This window comes from Toxorhynchites rutilus, chromosome 3 (assembly GCF_029784135.1).
Source record: "Toxorhynchites rutilus septentrionalis strain SRP chromosome 3, ASM2978413v1, whole genome shotgun sequence".
Classification (NCBI taxonomy): Eukaryota; Metazoa; Arthropoda; class Insecta; order Diptera; family Culicidae; genus Toxorhynchites; species Toxorhynchites rutilus.
In genome coordinates, this window is record NC_073746.1 from 289,980,352 (window position 1) to 289,998,984 (window position 18,633).

General features: G+C 39.2%; 1 protein-coding gene across 4 annotated transcripts in view; it reads left to right on the plus strand.

Annotated features, from left to right (window-relative positions):
* The window catches only part of LOC129780464 (hemicentin-1-like), a 366,959-nt gene extending 352,978 nt beyond the window's left edge, over positions 1–13,981 (plus strand). For 2 of the 4 annotated variants that reach the window (XM_055788773.1, XM_055788774.1), the window contains exons 9-11: positions 4,656–4,873; positions 6,134–6,192; positions 12,817–13,981. In XM_055788773.1, coding sequence (XP_055644748.1) covers positions 4,656–4,873; positions 6,134–6,192; positions 12,817–12,959 — 420 coding nt within the window. In that variant the 3' untranslated portion in view covers positions 12,960–13,981. The remainder of the gene's footprint in view (positions 1–4,655; positions 4,874–6,133; positions 6,193–12,816) is intronic. The other 2 variants (XM_055788775.1, XM_055788776.1) reach the window with 1 other exon arrangement.
* Positions 13,982–18,633: the final 4,652 nt, after the last annotated feature.

Sequence of the window (18,633 nt, forward strand, 5' to 3'; positions counted from 1 at the left end):
GCTTTGTGAGAAACATTTGAACTTTTCTCACGGAGGTTCGGCAGTAAGTCGGGTCTCTTACGTGGGACTCCCCCATGGCTTATGTTTAAGCCCCCTTTTGTACAACTTCTACGTAAGCGACATTGACAATTGCCTTACACAAAATTGCAGCCTAAGACAACTTGCAGATGATGGAGTGGTGTCTGTCGTAGGATCAAACGAATCCGACCTGCAAGAATCCTTACAAGATACTTTGAACAATTTTTCAACCTGGGCCATTGGGCTAGGGATCGAATTCTCCACGGAGAAAACAGAGATGGTGGTTTTTTCTAGGAAGCATAAACCAGCAAAACCAAAGCTTCAACTTTTGGGTAAACCGATCACTCATGCTATGTCATTCAAGTATCTTGGGGTCTGGTTCGACTCCAAATGTACTTGGGGGGCCCATATTAGGTATCTGAGTAAAAAATGCCAACAAAGAATAAACTTTCTCCGTACAATTACCGGCACCTGGTGGGGAGCCCATCCCGAAGATCTTATAATGTTGTATCGAACAACTATTCTCTCAGTGATGGAGTATGGCAGTTTCTGTTTTCAATCAGCTGCCAAAACACACCTCATTAAACTCGAGCGAATTCAGTATCTTTGTCTCCGTATCGCGTTGGGATGTATGCCCTCAACGCATACCATGAGTCTCGAGGTTTTGGCAGGCCTACTCCCACTAAAAGATCGCTTCAATTTATTATCTCTTCGGTTCCTCATCCGGTGTAAGGTTATGAACCCATTGGTGATCGGAAATTTTGAGCAGCTGATCGAGCTAAATTTTCATTCTGGATTCATGAGCTCATATCATGAATTCGTCTCCATGCAGGTTAATCCTTCTTCGTATATTCCCAACCGTGTTTGTTTTCCTGACTACATCAATTCCTCTGTGCATTTTGATCTGTCCATGAAGCAGGATATCCATGGAACATCAGATTATCTTCGATCGAGGATCGTTCCAACGATCTTCGATGCAAAGTATGGGGATATCAATTGTGATAATATGTACTTTACTGATGGGTCCTCTATGAATGAGTCCACAGGATTTGGAGTGTTCAACGAATTTTTTAGCACCTCACACAGTCTTCAGAATCCTTGCTCAGTGTATATTGCTGAATTGGCAGCGATACACTGGGCGCTGGACAGCGTCGCCTCACGCCCTGTTGAACACTATTACATTGTAACGGATAGTCTTAGCTCTGTCGAAGCTATCCGTTCAGTGAGGCCGGAAAAGCACTCGCCGTACTTCCTTGAGAGAATACGAGAAATTTTGAGTGCTTTATCCAGACGCTGTTATGTCATTACCTTTGTCTGGGTCCCTTCACATTGCTCAATTCCGGGTAATGAGAGGGCTGACTCATTAGCAAAGGTAGGTGCAATTGAAGGCGAAATTTATCAGCGTCAAATCGCCTGCAATGAATTTTATTCTTTAGTCCGCAAAAATACCATAGTTAACTGGCAACGCAAATGGAACGAAGATGAATTGGGCCGGTGGCTCCACTCGATTATCCCTAAGGTTAGCCTCAAACCATGGTTCAAAAGTCTGGACTTGAGTCGGGACTTTATTCGCACCTTCTCCAGACTCATGTCCAATCACTGTTCGTTAGATGCGCTACTCTTTCGTTTTAATCTTGCCGACAACAATCTTTGTGTTTGTGGCCAAGGTTACCACGACATCGAGCACGTTGTTTGGTCGTGCGAGCTGTATCTTGTCGCCAGATCGAATTTAGTAGTCACCCTTCGGGCCCGAGGAAGGCAGCCCAATGTGCCGGTGAGAGACGTGTTGGCTCGGTTAGACCTTGATTACATGTCCCAAATATATGTATTCCTTAAAGCATATATATCGATCTTCGTGTGTGATTGTTCTTAAGAATAAGATGAAATGTAAATACATATTAGATATAAGATAGGTTTAAGAATTGAGTGTGATGAGTGTGATTGAGAGTGTGATTGAGAGTGTGGAGCCTGAGCCTGTAAAATAAACGATTTAAATAAAAAATAAAAAAAAAATCTAGCTCGTTTCGTTCCCTGTGCTACCCACAGTTTAAATCTCGTCGGAGTACACGCAAGCAGCAATGATAACGTTCTTTGGAACTATACAAGAGATGTTGAAATATTTCAGCAGTTTAACTATACGTTCGAATGTACTTTGGGAATTTGGGAGTATCGTTGAAAGGGCATTCCGATACAAGATGGTCGTCAAAACGGTATTCAAGCGGGATTCAAGGCCCATTTGTTCCATCTTTTTTGTACTCACTCATTTAACAGATTCGGCCAAACACAATAGTGCCACTGTGTACGGGGCTGAACTTTTACTGAATTAAACAGACTTTAAATTTTCATTTCAACTAACATATTTAAGAAATAACAACGTAAACTCCTCAAAGCATTGCGTGCATCATTCTCGGAGATGAAGAAGGAACCATCTGTGTATTCAACATAGTATCCCTGGCAATTTTAAAGCTATTCGACCACGGAAAGCGAAAATATGCTATAGCAGATATCGTATCAGATTTTTCATTTATAACGGGAGACGGACTAGCATCTATGAGCATGGATCAATTGAAGCAGACTGCGTCAAATTTCGGACAGAAGTATTCTTCAGACGATGATACAGAGTAATTCGTATCAGAGATGGATTTGTTCAAGACGCAGATGATGAACCTATTCCCTGATCTGAATTCTTCGATGCCTTTAGGCATCTTGAACATTATTCTCGGATATTCTCTCCATCCTAACAGCCAGACGGCGCTACGCAGTTTCTCCAAGCTTAAATTGATTAAAAACTATCTGCGTACTGAAATGAACCAAGATCGACTCAATGGTTTGTCTATTATCTCAATCAGTCTATTATCTCGTTAGCAGATCTTAATTTGAGGGGTAACCCCGGTCTGGAAATTTGAAAAAAATGTTTTTTTCTTTTTTGCATTTTTAGGAAGCTTATGCGCTCAAAAATGTTGTCCCAGAAGGATTTTTCGATATTTGATTTCGTTGGGAAGTTACAGCCACAGTATAAGGTCACCTCAAGGGATATTGTGTTGCAGTATGAATTTTTAAACGAGTTTTTCTCGAAACCATGTTTTTTTTCAACTGGTGGTATCGATATCTCAGGATCTACTCGGCCTATTTGGCTGAATATCTTTATCAGCGTGTAAACGTGAATTGTCTAAAGCGTTACATAGCTGTTTTTTAATATCTCATTTTTTCGATTTTTATGAGCTTCTAAGAACCGATTTCTCATGAAAAATAACTCATTTTTAACAAAAATGGGCGCTATTTTGGCAACTTTTCGAATTTTTAAAAGCCCCTATGTAACGATTTAGGTATTGTCCTAAAGCTTCAGAATATTAATTGGAATTCGATCTGCGACACCCCGTTACATCCGAACCGATACCACCAGTAAGGTACCGATTTTCAGACAACATCTACGGATCCAGCTGTCAACAGCGTAATAATTATTATTCGTGCACCCAAAAAATGGAAAATGCACCTTCAAATATAACTTAAACAATAACCAAAATATCCGAACACTTTACTTTATTCCTAACATCCCAAAAAAAAAAGAATTACGAATTACGATCATTATGTTTCGACCTTCCAGACAGGGGTCCCCCCCTTAAATGCCATAGTGGATCGTTTTGCTTTAGCTAAAGCACGCAAGGCAAAGTTTTGACTTGAGAATAAGCGAAGCTGGTAAATCTCAAAACTAGTGAAAAGGCGTTTGAAATTGGACATTTTTCACGATCGACGTAATCCTACGTAAAAAATCGAAAAAAAGTGATATTTTTTGGGGCGCCGTTTTCATAGTTTTCCGGGGGCGGTGTCTACCCTCACAACGCCGCTGCACTCCTTATTTCGCTTTTCAGCTTCTGTTGCAAACTGCGTAGCAATTTTATATCTCCTCTTTTATAAACTACTAACGAACCTCTTCATTTGTTTTCAAATTGATAGTATTCTGTCTGGTGTCTTGGTTTTCTAATACATCACAGACAGGTCTATTGTCAATTTGTTCCCAAATTAACTAACCAGGATTCATTTGTCCCAAAATGAACAGATATTCAGAACTTGCATCCGGGCCAATCCCGTGTATCACTTCTCGGATTACCATCCTTGATTCGACATTAAATGAAATCAGTTTCCGTCTGATCCTGTGTGCCTCCGGTGTGCTATGGAGCAGATCCGAGCCGGAAGTGCAATCCGTGCAAGCCACTCTAGCAATAATCCCCACTAAGATTCATGTTCTACCGACTGGTGTGCTGTAGGACTTTGCTTGTGGCTTTGCGTGATCGCCTCAATTTTCTCTCATTCTGTTCGTCTGTCCCCTTGTGGTATGAAGCGTGCCGCCCGGCGGATGCACCGACATGTGAAACGTAATTTCCTTAATCCAGAAAAACCGTAGCCTGTCATAATAACGCAACATTAATTCAATCTCTGATGCTTTTTCGCTCGCTCTCTACTTTTTGTATCTTTCTATCTCTTGGTACATGTGCCATTTTTTATCTTCCAACCCGACCCACCATCGCACTGAATCTCATCGTCTCAAACGAATGTTACACGTCCTATTCATCACTGACGATGACGCCGACTGCTGCTCTTTTGTGGAATGGAACCAACCTTTTTTTCCCCCGCTGAAGCAGATGCTGGAGTACGACCGGAAGATAACCTCGTTCGATGCCTACTCGTACAACAACGCGTACAACGGTCACAATGTGCACCACAAGTGGTCCAAGACGGACTGGCGGGACGTGGTGCTGCCGGCGTTCCCGTACTCTCACCACTACACCCAGGGCACGAGCTATCTGCTGCGTGGTCTCGAGTCGGATCAGCAGTACGAAGCCCGAGTGCAATCGAGGTAATTATTGACGTATACGATGGCTTGTAGGCGATACAGGAATGTACCCTGAGGAGAAGAATTGTTTCTTTGTTCTATTTAAACACGTTTGATGATTGTTCTGCGGGCAGCGGTTGTCAGATCCGGGGAAATATATATTACACTATCTCAATTTTATTTATCAATATGCATTTATCGCTGGTATTATTTTGATTCATTTGATTTTGTACGTGGAACAATCCCACCCCTATACTGTTTCGCTCTAAACTCCTTCGGTCTACTGCACTATGCCAACGGGCTGACCACAGTTCGTAATCAGCCTCCGTATTGGCTGTGCCCGTGTGCTCCAGACGTGTGTGACAATGCTGATGTGGTTTTTCATTTCCCAACTCGGGCACAAGATCTGACGGCTTTTTGCTCCACTGCCAGTCCCGAATCGGTGAAAAGGGACAGAATCGAACGTCATGCTCGTACATCATTATTGATGCATACCCACACAGACATAGCCGCATGAAGGTTCAAGCAAGAAATGCTGGAAACGTGCTTGATTGAATAAAAGTGAGAATCGACATCGAACGCGGCCGTCAGAAGTGGGGGTATTCTTCTTTGCATCCAGCCTCTGGAGGCTGGAGTGACAGCTATTACGGATGACAAATTATTATAGCCGTATGCGGGTCTCGGTCCGCTTCAGACTGAAAACAAGGATGTGCCAGGCGACTAACCCCGAAATCACCACCCCGTCCCACTTTTCGCTGCAAATCGATGGAATAATAGCCCATTTTCCATTGGGGTCGGATAATCTATATTCAGCATATGGCGTTCGGTTCGACAGTTGGGAAAAATTGAATATTAATAGCCGTAAATCTTGAAATGGTTTGGCTTTTCGTTGTTCTGTTTCGATCATTACTAAACCGATGTTAGATAGATCGATTTCGAAAATAATATTCTAGCAGATCGCAAACAACGTCGCATGTAATTCAGAAAGAAAAAAAAGTTAAATTACCAATTCAATTAACGTGCAAAATTAATTCACTCCAAACTTGCTTTTTCTCTTCCATTGTTATACATATTGCCGCACGCTTGTGCCACACCGAATGGATTCATGCTTCAACACCTCTCTATTCGAAACGTAATTAAACGGGACACACTCGGGATGATCCTGGAAACGGCGGTACCCCTTCTCCCTCGCATGATGCTCAACCAACGCGGGATGCCCTCATGGCACGAATGTGGAAAAAAACCTGCAACCTACTGCTCCCTGCCACCCCGCTGCTCAACCAGGAACCGCTACGGATGGAGTGATTTCTCCGAAAGTTTTTTATTCACCACGTCAAACACAGGTGGGTACCCGCAGCGATACAGTTTAAATGAAATACAAATAATTGCACAGACAGGCAGTGCCGAGGAAATTGGTTGAAGAAATGAAAACATAGAGAAAGAGTGGAAAATTCTCGAGGAGACGCACGTGATCTGCTGCTATTCGGTTGAGTAATATTTTATTACCTCACCGCGCAAGGTGCTAACTGGGACCTGCATTTTTTACTTTCAATCGGGCTGCTTTCAGCTGTTTCACCTTTGCTTGAAACTCATTAAACGATTTTAATCAGGATCAACTGCTGCTTATGGTTGGAAGGGAAGGGCTCGCTAAGGCAGCTTTAATGCATTTTTAATGAAGACTGTGGGCCTGATTCTTGAATACACTACGAATACACTTCACGGTGGAAACGGAATGAAACGTATTCGCGATGACAACGGTACGGTGTCGACATTTGGATACGAGATTAGTTTCCCACTAAATTTATCATTATAACATCAAATTATCTTCAGATGAAATTTTTGTATGAGATTATTATATCACATGAAGAAAACAAAGTTTTCCACTCACATTGAATACCAGTTTGATACGAAGAAGTTAATTTTCATTTATGATTTTTTATTTATTTGTGCTCATTCTGCCTGAAAACTCATCGTTATCTTCGACACTTCACTAACCCGTAAAACGTAGTTCAATGGCGTGCCGTTTATTTCGTTTCCACCGTGAAGTGTATTCGAGAATCAGGCCCTGTATGGTTGTACTATTGATACAGTAAGGCGACAATAGAATTTACTCCACAGTAAATATACATTTAACACCCAATTTCGGATAAATGTTCATTTCCATAACGAAGTTAATCCCGAAATCATCAGATCAAGAAAAGCGATGTTTATAAAACTATCAGTTTTATGTGTTTTGCTAAAACTTAAACAAAAGAAACCTTTTTACGCAACAATAGGGAACCACCTTAAGCAATATTAAAATTCATTGTAAACAACATATCTTATAGTATTAAACATGTTATTTTTTCGCCCAAAAAGAAGAATCCTATTACACTGCCATATTTCAAGAATCTGAGGCTGGAGCACACGCACGACTCTTGTTGAGTGTTTAGGTGCCCTATCGGGAGCAACACGTAGATACTTGATTAGTCGCCTCGAAAATAATGATTTTGATATTACTAGTATGAAAAAGAATGTTGAATATCCACGCGCAAATACGAGTTTGTATAAAGGGCCTGGCTGGATGAGGAAGTAAAATGTGCACCCAAACCGAATCACCAGCTCTATGGTGAATATTGTATAAGGGACCAAATAAGAAATTTTGGGTATTTTCTGAACCCCTATGTGGTTTACCATAGGATCTATGATTAAAAACGTACTTTAGATTTTTCGCATGCCATTCTCAATAGCCTTGGAAGAGAAAATTGGAAAAAAAATTAAAATTGCATCTTCTTTGATGTACTGCGACAAAACATAAAACAAATTATCGCAAATTCATTTTTTTGGTATTTCGAAATTTCGATTTCTTTTTCAGATCCATTAAAACATAATGTTCAACATTAACCATACGTGTTCTTGATATGTGTTTTTTTCAGCGTGTTAGAGCATTGTGCGGTATATTTTTTGGTAATTAGATATGTAGGAATATTTTAAATAAGTTTTGAAACCCAGTACTGCTTTGAAATGTGTTCGTATTCGTGTTTTTTTTATATTTGTGATTTTTTAATACTGTTTCGTTATTAAAAAACTTTAATAAAGTTAACGTTAACAACTATTTTTACCGCGAACGGCTTTTGGCAATTTACATACCAAACGAATCGGAATTCACTGAGATTTGTTTGATATGCTATACATTACAATCCCCTGGTGTGTAAATGGTTTAAATTGATGAAAACTAGAAGTACTTAGATTTTACCATACATTTGTTCTGCCGCAGCTTTCCTACCCGTGTCGTCAATAACTAGCAACTTATCGACGAGCAATGAAGGGGAATATTTGTCTAGAGTATAAAAAGTGGATCTCGCTGAGGCAAACTTTTATTCTTCATGGGACATTCGACCGGTGCACATCGTTTGCTGGGCGGGCCTTGGCGGGGGATCGAATGCCTTTCTCAAGGTAGTGAGGTGGAGTAATTTAACAGAAGTTTTCGCCAAGGGCCTTTTTCAAGGCTAGAGACGAATGAAATGAAGAAGTTTAAAGTCTCGTTAATTCAACAAGGAAGGAACTTTCAGTATCATTCTGTATTCAAAGCAATGAGCATCGTTTGTTCTTCCTTATTTTGTGTCATCACATGTCTTCGATTCGGATTGAGCTGTGGACGCCACCAAATTACTCACTAGCTGATGTATCTGGCATTGCAATCATTACACCGAACTGACGCCATTGCATAAGGTTCTGAGCTACACAATTGCGTGGGGAATCATCAAGCTAGGCTATCATTGGCTTACCAAGAAAATAATAGTTCTGGAATTTCGTTTGTGATTTGGTTTCACATGACAGTATCGAAACTCCCCATCAAGGATGACATCTAAACTAATCGAGAACGGCAATGTTAACAGAAAGGTCTTCTGTCAAGAAGAGCTCTTAGCGGAGATAAGTGTGTGTATATTTAGTTGCTTCAAGTCTGCTCCTTCAAGTATCTGCTCCCGCGTGCATCGCATCGCCTATGATGGGCGATTGTTTGGTGGTGCCAATTATGAAGCCGTGATTATAAATATAGACAAGGAAAAGAGATAGCAGAAGGGGTATATTTGCGCTAGAGTATGAATAATGGATCTCTTCTGAGACAAATATCCAGTATTTTGGCTTTATTCGAAGCAGTTAACATCACTTGTTTTCCGTCATCATAAGGTCTTCGTTGCCTTTGACATTGCGTCAATGCATTGAACTGACGCTATGGTGAAGCAGACGTTAAGGTTGGGCGTCTCTTTATTATTTGTGAAATATCAAGCTAGACAATCGTGAATGCCGTACTGGAATGTTATGAGTTATTTGTGGTCGCGTGCCACGAGCAAAACTGCCTTAAACAAGTATGGCATTTGCGTTATTCTTTATCATAATGAAGCAATCCTACTCTTACTGAGATTAACAGAAACAGTTGATTTCGTTTATTTAGTCACCAGCAAAGTAAATGTCGTTCTGGAATTTTGTATGTGATTTGGTTTCACTTGCCAGTAGCAAAACTTTCTCCACTGAGGATGACAGCTGCGCTAATCTCAAAAATAAGACAGTAATACAATTTTCCTAGAGGTCAGTAATATCAACAGATGTTTTTCTTTTGAGAATAGCACAAAATGAAATTTTCACAGCGTTCTAAAAAATATCCGAAGTTACATTGTGGTCATGTGTTGGATACAACCTCTTACATTTTTTTCATTTTCATGGTTCCGATGATTTTATTATGTTCGTGAATTTAAATGTATAAGACTAAACATCGAAACATAACATACATATTTTTCTTATATAAAATTTTTATCTCTGATTTGCGATGCAATCCGTTCATTTTGACATACTTTTAAGATGTGAAAAGAAATTTCGGGACCTAGGACGTTATATTTTTTACAATCTTTTCTAAAAGCTCGTTATATTCATCCGTTACATTCTTCCTAGAGTGACGCCCTATAGAGAATTCAAATACATAGTCGTACGTCAAAATGAAAAACAAACGCTTCTTCGATTTTTGGATATGTGAAAAAGCTCAGCTTACAAAAAAAAAATAAAAAAAATGGCGCTCTTAGTTCCGAAACCATGTAGACTATAAAAAAAACAAATACTCTCAATAATTACAAAACAAAATATTTTTTTTCCGAAAATTTTTGTTTAAGGAACGCTAGCTCATTGGCTTCAAACTGATTTGTAGATCATCTGAATTGGTTCAGTAATTCAAAAGTTATAAATTTAGATTTTTTTGTGCCACCTTAAAATGGAAATGGGCACCCTAATGAAAAAAAAACCGGGTCTAATATTTTCCGATAAGGAACAAAACTATCAATTTAAACGAAAATCCGAGAACCACTATATCGGTTTGGCATGGAATGGCTGTATATGTATACATCTAATTTCCATTTAGACAATTCCTCGTCTCGAAATAGAGTAACTGTCCATAGGCAAGGAGAATCCTGTCGTCTATTAGTTGATAAGTGGGTAAACGAGTATTCATTTCCTTGAGTACAAATGAGTGAGTACGAGTTTTACATGTGTCCACTACGAACGAGCGCGCAGTATCGTATTGTGAGTCTGCTAAGAAAGAGATAGAAGGAGAGAGAGAGAGAAAGAGAAAAAGAGAAAAAGTGATAAAGAGAGAAAGTGATAAAGAGAGAAAGAGAGAAAGAGAAGAAGAGAGGAAGGGAGAAAGAGAGAAAGAGAGAAAGAGAGAAAGAGAGAAAAAGAGAAGAGAAAAAAAGAGAGTGAGAGAGAAAGAAAGAGAGAAAGAGAGAGAAAAAGAGAGAGAGAGAGAGAGAGAGAGAGAAAGCGGACAGCAGTACAAGCCTCATTGAAGGCTGTCCTGACCAGTGATGCCAACAAAATTTTTGAAAAAGTTGGAAAAATTGCAAAAAAAACTGGAAAATTTAAAAAAAACTGAATAAAAGCTGGGACAATTGTATTTTAAATATTTTTTTTATCAACTTAGTTTATATTAGCAATTAAAATTAGGATATCCATTGAAAGGGTCAGTATGTAGCACTGGTACTTACGTATTAACGCCACTGGTGCGTAAATTTCATTATGAATTCTTTTCGCAATGAAATTTATTTTGAGGCCAAGGTTTGGGTCGCCTCGGTCTCTTATCCTCGTTAGATAGATACCTCGCTACTTGGCTATTTTGGACAAGAGACCCCTTTCCAGAATGAAGTGATACCATCGACCCCCTATAGCTAAAGTTTTAAAAAATTTGCGGTTGGTTACTTGAGGTTACTTGACATCATTCTCTCATCAAGAATAGACATAAAACTCAGTAAATAACAAGTAATAATAATTATATAATTACAAACACAAATTACAACAATAATACTTTCTACAAAAAATTTTGTCGTTCTTATAACAAGTTGGTTCACGTAACACCACTTATACAGGAACATGAAAATAAAAACTTGTGTTAATTAATGGTTGACCTGGTCGACCACCAAACCTCTGGGAATCCAATATCGACCCCAAAGGGATATAGAGAGAGAATGACGATATTCGTCATAAAGGTCTTCGATGGGAGTGGAGTAAAATTCTAATAACTAGAAGAAAAGAATATAATTTTGGGGAGTAAAAAACATGAAAATGCCGAATAAATAAAAAAACTGGAGATTTTTTGGCTGTTTTGCTAGCAGGCTAAAAAAAACTGGCAATATACAGGAAAAACTGGAAGGATGGCAACTCTGGTCCCGACTCAAATTGGAACGTTTTCAAATGGCTGCAACTTTTTACCCATTGGATATTTTCTATTGAAACTTTGAGTAAAATAAGTTCAATGTGTATTTTATAAAGGATTTTGATCCCCTCCCATCGTGTCATCAGCAGGAAGCTGGGAATGGTACAATTTACAGTAAGTCATGCTTTAAATCGATGCAAATCGGTTCGTGCAAAAACAGAAAAAATGAAGGATTACTTACGTACAAAGTCCAAAAGTCACCGAATCACAATGAACGACAGAATACGGTGGCAAAATAACGAGCGCGAAAACTCTACACCCAGATGCTGTCAAGACCGTATTGCCACGTTATGGATGACGAGATGTATGCCAAAGCAGACTTCCAGCAGCTCACCATAAGTTTGATGTCCCTGAAGACGTTATGAAAGCAGAAGATGTCGAAGTTTTGCCAAAAAATACATGGTTTGGCAAGCAATTTGCTCGGGCCAATGGGCAGGTGTATTTTAACCCGGTAACGACCAAGCCGTATTTTTTTTTTAAAGTTGTTAGTGTAATTTTTACTATTGACGCTAAAGAAACCTCAATGTTAAAGAATAATTTTTTCCCATTATCCTTTTTCCGGGAATTGACTGTTCGAAAAATCCGTGCCAGATCAATAATTTGCAGCATTTCGTCCGCTCAAGAACAAACACGGTATATTTACAAAAAATTTAACGGTTTTGTGATTCTTGTAGTTGACCAAGTAAAATAAAAATCCAAAATATTCTGTTCTCTTGGCTTCCACCTTGCCCAACCTTTGGAAAACTCAACTGATCGTAACAAAATATTCACAACAGAAAGAGGGTACTTTCAAAATACACTGATGTCAACAAATTACAGAACCGATTTCTAGTGGTCCAGAACACGTGTAAGAAAAGCAGTTGTCGAAAATCAACTGTACATTCAAAATAGCCGTACTTGTCAGCATAAGTTAGAGACATGAGTACCAACATAAAGCCACAAAAAAATCTAGAATCGAATATGCGAAATTCGAAAGCCGCGATACTTTTTGAACAGACCTCGTATTGCAAGCTTTGAACAATCATTTGGCGCCATAATTCCAGCTATTTAACCACTTTTACTCTTTGTGTTGACTTATTGAAAATCGTCGCATCGGCTTGGAATTGTATTATTTATGTAACTATCCAACATTTAATTTATCTTAAAATAAATGATATTACTACTTGTCTCATTTCCAAACTAAACCACTTACATTCCATCTCATGTTGTATCTTTCATTACTCCACAGATACCGAAATTCGTGATCTGAGCGTAACGCATCGCGGCTCCAACGGATGCCGTCCAGGACACCGGAATAATCAATCCACCTGGATCATCTCGCTCGTTCTCTGCTGGGTGTTGGCCACCACTACGCATCGGCTCAAATTTTGAAGGCGATTATCAGTCATGTAAGCGGATACTAAGTTACGATCAGCAATCCACATTCACGAAAAATACACACACATTCTCTGGAAACAAACATTCAATTTACAGGGAGTGTAAGGATTAAGTTTCAATCATTGCATTCGAATTACAAATTCCGATTAAACAAAGCTCCAATGTGTAGTGGAGCATCTGTGTATCATTTGCATTTTCGTTGTCAAATGGTTATTAATCTGTAATTTGATTAACCGGCGGTATATTTAACGCACTCAGCTGGAAGGGGGAATCATCCCGGCTTACGTTGACGAATCTCGTTACGTTTCGTTTGAACGGAGCATTATGAATAGCAACAGAAATGATGCAACCAAAAAGACTATTTTTGATATGAAGCCAGGAAAGAAAATAATTTTAAAAAAACCTATAAATAAATAACGAGACAAAAATGTTCGATAAGCGAGAGGGGCGATTAAGTTAATTTATTTTTAATTAAATTTAAATTGCCGGGATGGTTGAAACCTCCTCTTGTTATGTATTTTCAGTTTGCTTTATTATTATCGTTGTTATTTTTTCATTGCTCCGTGCCAATAAAGAGAGACCCCCTCAATTTGGGAGCTAATGGAAAATACCACATGAAAAGCGCGAAAATGTGCGGTCGTCAGCACGAGATACTGGAGGTTCCGCAACCAAAGAGAATTACTCGGTGGTATTAAAAACAATTCAAACAAAAAGAAGCGGAACATGTGGTCAGCTATTTCGCTCGGGATCGAAATGGCAAAAACTTGATAATTCATTGAAAATTAATTTGGATCTGTCATAGGCTGACAGAGAGGGGCGATCTGCTGCGGTACGAAGAAAAGGATAACATCAGTTCGTTTTCCAATGTGTCATGTGAGATTATCGTTGTCGGGAGGAGATAATTGATGAAATATAACCTTTTCTTGTGTAACGGATCACGTCTATTAGCAAAACTTCCTTTTTCACTATAATTACATACATTTGCAATAAAATGGCACACGTGTGGATTTTTTTTTCTCGAAAACAAACATTCCAGCACTCATTTGTTCGGCAGCCATATTTCGGAGCGAACACAAAAAAATGTTTTTTCCCCCAGGGTTAATTGAACGTTGCTTTGCGGAGAGCCGCCAACGGGGATTCGTTCATTTTCGTTCTGCGGCATTTCGAGTTGATTTCGCTGGTCAAATTTGGCGGAAATGAGAACAATGAATGTCTAGATGTATTCAAAATATTGCCACCGGCCGCACCGATTGTGTGTGTATTTGTGCGTATCGGCGCGGACAATACGCACACGCAAGCCGAACCCTAAACGAATAAAAATAAAAATGGGAAACGCTTATATTTTCACAATCATCATTACGATGATTGTTATTTTTTATTACCGGTTACCGGAATATTTCCGGTTTTTTGTTGTTGCCTTCGCACCAGCGACTGAGGATACGATGATGACGGATTGTGAGTGTTATGCAAATCGATGTTTAAAATTGCTTTAAAGCGGATCGATGAGGTTACTTTAAACGTTTGGAATATATACTCACTTTTTCCCCGATTGTTCATTTAAGTTTTGCAACACTCGACTACTATATACGACAGGTTGTCTTTGTCTTTGATCTCTATATAGGGGGGCACTCTACGAAAAATGTAACGATTTATTAAGAGTTTTCAAACGCATATTACTCGAAATGGTTATTTCGACATATGTTGTGTTTTATATCATTATATATCTTTTTGCCTAAATTCGGGCGTTAGCTCATAATGTGAGTTGATGCGTAAAATGAATTATTCTCCATTTACCGATAAAAGGCATTAATTCTATATTATATCGTATGTTGTCCAATCAATTTGTGCTCAATTCATGTTTTTATCGTGTAGGTTTCACTACTAACAATTTGTGTAATTATGGTCCAGGATGTCATAATATCGAGTATGTTGTTTGGTTATGTAAAAATGCAATAAATGAATTTAAATGGCTGCTGATTTAGAAGATCGAAAGGGTATACCCACGTAAATCAGATTATGACAGCTTGAGTAATCGCGATCTCACAGGGCTATAAAGTTATTATAAACAATGTTGCGGACAACGTGGTAACGAAGGAAATGATGCTATTTTTATCTATAATATATTTTTGTAGTCATAGATTGATTTGACTCAGGCATGATTTTTTTTTTTTTTATTAATTCGTTTATTTTTGCAGGCTCAGTAACTTAAGTTTAAAGGAGCCGAATTCTTAAATATAATTTTAAAACTATATATATATAAACAATTTTCTTACATCTATGGTTAGTAAGGTGGAAAACCGATTACTCGCGGTGTACTCGAGTTTAGAAGGGTGACATATTTTTAGGAGAAGGATGGGGTATAAGGAAACTGTAACAATGTTGATGAACACTCAATTCTTAAATCTGTTCGTATATCTATAGTGTTTTTACATTTCAACTTATTCTACTATTTATAGCAAGGGGACGAATTACCCGCAAAGGAAGGAAAGGAGGGTATAAGGACATAGGGACAATCACACACGAAGATCGATAGCTTTATGGAAAACATATATATGGGACATGTAATCAAGGTCTAACCGAGCCAACACATCTCTCACCGGTACATTGGGCTGTCTTCCTCGGACCCGAAGGGAGTTTTCTAAATTCGATCTGGCGACCAGATACACCTCGCACGACCAAACAACGTGTTCGATGTCGCGATAACCTTGGCCACAAACACAGAGATTGCTGCTGGCAAGATTGAAACGAAAGAGTAGTGCATCTAAAGAACAGTGATTGGACATGAGTCGGGAGAAGGTGCGAATAAAGTCCCGACTCAATTCCAGACTTTTGAACCACGGATTGAGGCTAACCTTAGGGATAATCGAGTGAAACCAACGGCCCAATTCATCTTCATTCCACTTGCGTTGCCAGTTAGCGATGGTATTTTTGCGGACTAAAGAATAAAATTCATTGAAGGCGATTTGACGCTGATAAATATCGCCTTCAATTGCACCTACCTTTGCTAATGAGTCAGCCCTCTCATTACCCGGAATTGAGCAATGTGAAGGGACCCAGACAAAGGTAATGACATAACAGCGTCTGGATAAAGCACTCAAAATTTCTCGTATTCTCTCAAGGAAGTACGGCGAGTGCTTTTCCGGCCTCACTGAACGGATAGCTTCGACAGAGCTAAGACTATCCGTTACAATGTAATAGTGTTCAACAGGTCGTGAGGCGACGCTGTCCAGCGCCCAATGAATTGCCTCCAATTCAGCAATATACACTGAGCAAGGATTCTGAAGACTGTGTGAGGTGCTAAAAAATTCGTTGAACACTCCAAATCCTGTGGACTCATTTATAGTGGACCCATCAGTAAAGTACATATTATCACAATTGATACCCCTATATTTTTCATCGAAGATCGTTGGAGCGATCCTCGATCGATGATAATCTGGATTTTCATGGATTTTCTCCTTCATGGACAGATCAAAATGCACAGAGGAATTGATGTAGTCAGGGAAACAAACACGGTTGGGGATATACGAAGAAGGATCAACCTGCATGGAGATGAATTCATGATATGAACTCATGAATCCAGAATGAAAATTTAGCTCGATCAGCTGCTCAAAATTTCCGATCACCAATGGGTTCATGACCTTACACCGGATGAAGAACCGAAGAGATAATAAATTGAAGCGATCTTTTAGTGGGAGTAGGCCTGCCAAAACCTCGAGACTCATGGTATGCGTTGAGGGCATACATCCCAACGTAGGCATGATTACTCTTTGTCTTCTTCTGCATGAATGAATAAACAGAAGAAAGGGGTAGTAATGGCTTTAATTGTATTTTTGTGTATATTTTTGAACAGAATGCGGTACCGAATTCTACCACGTTATGTCATCTAACCCGTTTGAAGGATACAAGTAGGGTAACACGGGGTGATTTGGTCATATGGGGTGATTTGGACCAACCCCTTATCTCAAAAATTACGGCTCAACTTGGATTTTCTATAATGTCATTTCCTTCTATTGTTGAACCGTATATACCTAAAGTAAAAAAAACTTTGGTGAAACTTCACAAGTAGAGAGAAACGGTAGCATAAATACATCAAGTACTTCGAGCGTCAAAAAATGTGAGTTTTCCGATCGTGGTTTTAAGGTTTTTCCCGCTGATTTAACAAACTTTTCGTGTATTGTGCAGTAAAGTTCGGTTCGTCTACAGAAGAGGAACAATTTGATGTAGCGAAACTGTAAGTTTGATAACAATAAATGAAATTAATTGCATTCTAATTTTTGCGTGTTGTGTGGGGTGACATGAACACGTTTCTGTGGGGTGAATTGGTCCTACAGGTTTGAGACTTTCTAATTGGTTCCAGATGCCGCTGAATTACAAGAAGAGGATGGACAGACAACGTTGGAAGAAGGAGGAGCTTGAAAGAGCAACGCAGGCCATCGAGAACGGATTTTCTTTGACCAAGCATCAAAAGTGTTTGAAAATGCTCAACCAACAGTGAAAAGATTCATGCAGAATCCGAGATGGCGTCAATCCAAATTTTCTGGTCTGGAATCTGGCCAAGATACCTGGTATCGATCCCAAAACACTGTTACTGATTGTAACATTATTCCAAAATACTTAACATAAACATAAGTATGCTTTTTCGATGAAACACACACTGGACCAGATCACCCCACAGACGGTCCAAATCACCCCGCATCAAATTTTAATGTCCAAAAATCATTTCTTTTATTTTATGATATATTTGGTAGGTTGAAGCTTTATATAATGATTAAACATTATTTATTGAGAGAAAACAAGTGTAGCTCAGTATACAATGTGACATTTTTTGTTTAGACCGTATTGGTTTGGAAATATTAGGCGATTTGCTTAGGTGATCCAAATTCCCCCCTTTTCCCCTACATACAGGAAACGGTTTTTCCAAGGCATCCATTTGATGTATCAAAAAAGAATAAAGATACAGATTTTGAGCAATGAAGAACTCAATTTAACCCTTTCATTACGACAATGTGCTCCGCCGAAGTGCTTCCCTGTACGGAGCACTGCGCCGAAAAGTATACACATCGCGCTGGTGTGATCGAAGAGCAGTATGAATTTCATGTCGTCTAAAGATGACGCTCGTCGCGCGGATATCGTCTATAGACGACGCTCGTAACGAAAGGGTTAAATGAAATTACTACACACAATCACAGTCCTATGTCAAGATCCCGTCCGTGCCCTCAGGCTCAGACCCATCAACTTTTTTCAATTCGTTCGTCCCGTTGATATTTCTAATGGGGTATTCAGGACAGCACTAAGTTCAGGTCCTCAGTGATGATGGAGTATATGTTCCCCAGAATTACACCTTCTATTTTCAAGAACATCGATCATGGCTCTGAATTTCTTTCATTTCTCGCCCTTAAGAGAATTTGAGAACTTTTTTGTGCTATTCGTACACGCGAATTCGAATTGTGCTAACAAATTAAAGTTTCATTCTTTTACTCGTCCTAAACATTCAAATGATACATCCAGCAGAGGGAGTGGAAAACCCATGCACACACACTATTAATTACCCGCGAATGCAAACTGCGCAAATAATTTAAAAAAAACGATCCACACAGGAACCGGTTTAACCCTTTCACCTACAACATCAAATCTCACTCATGGTGAAATGACTGCGCCAAAAACTACC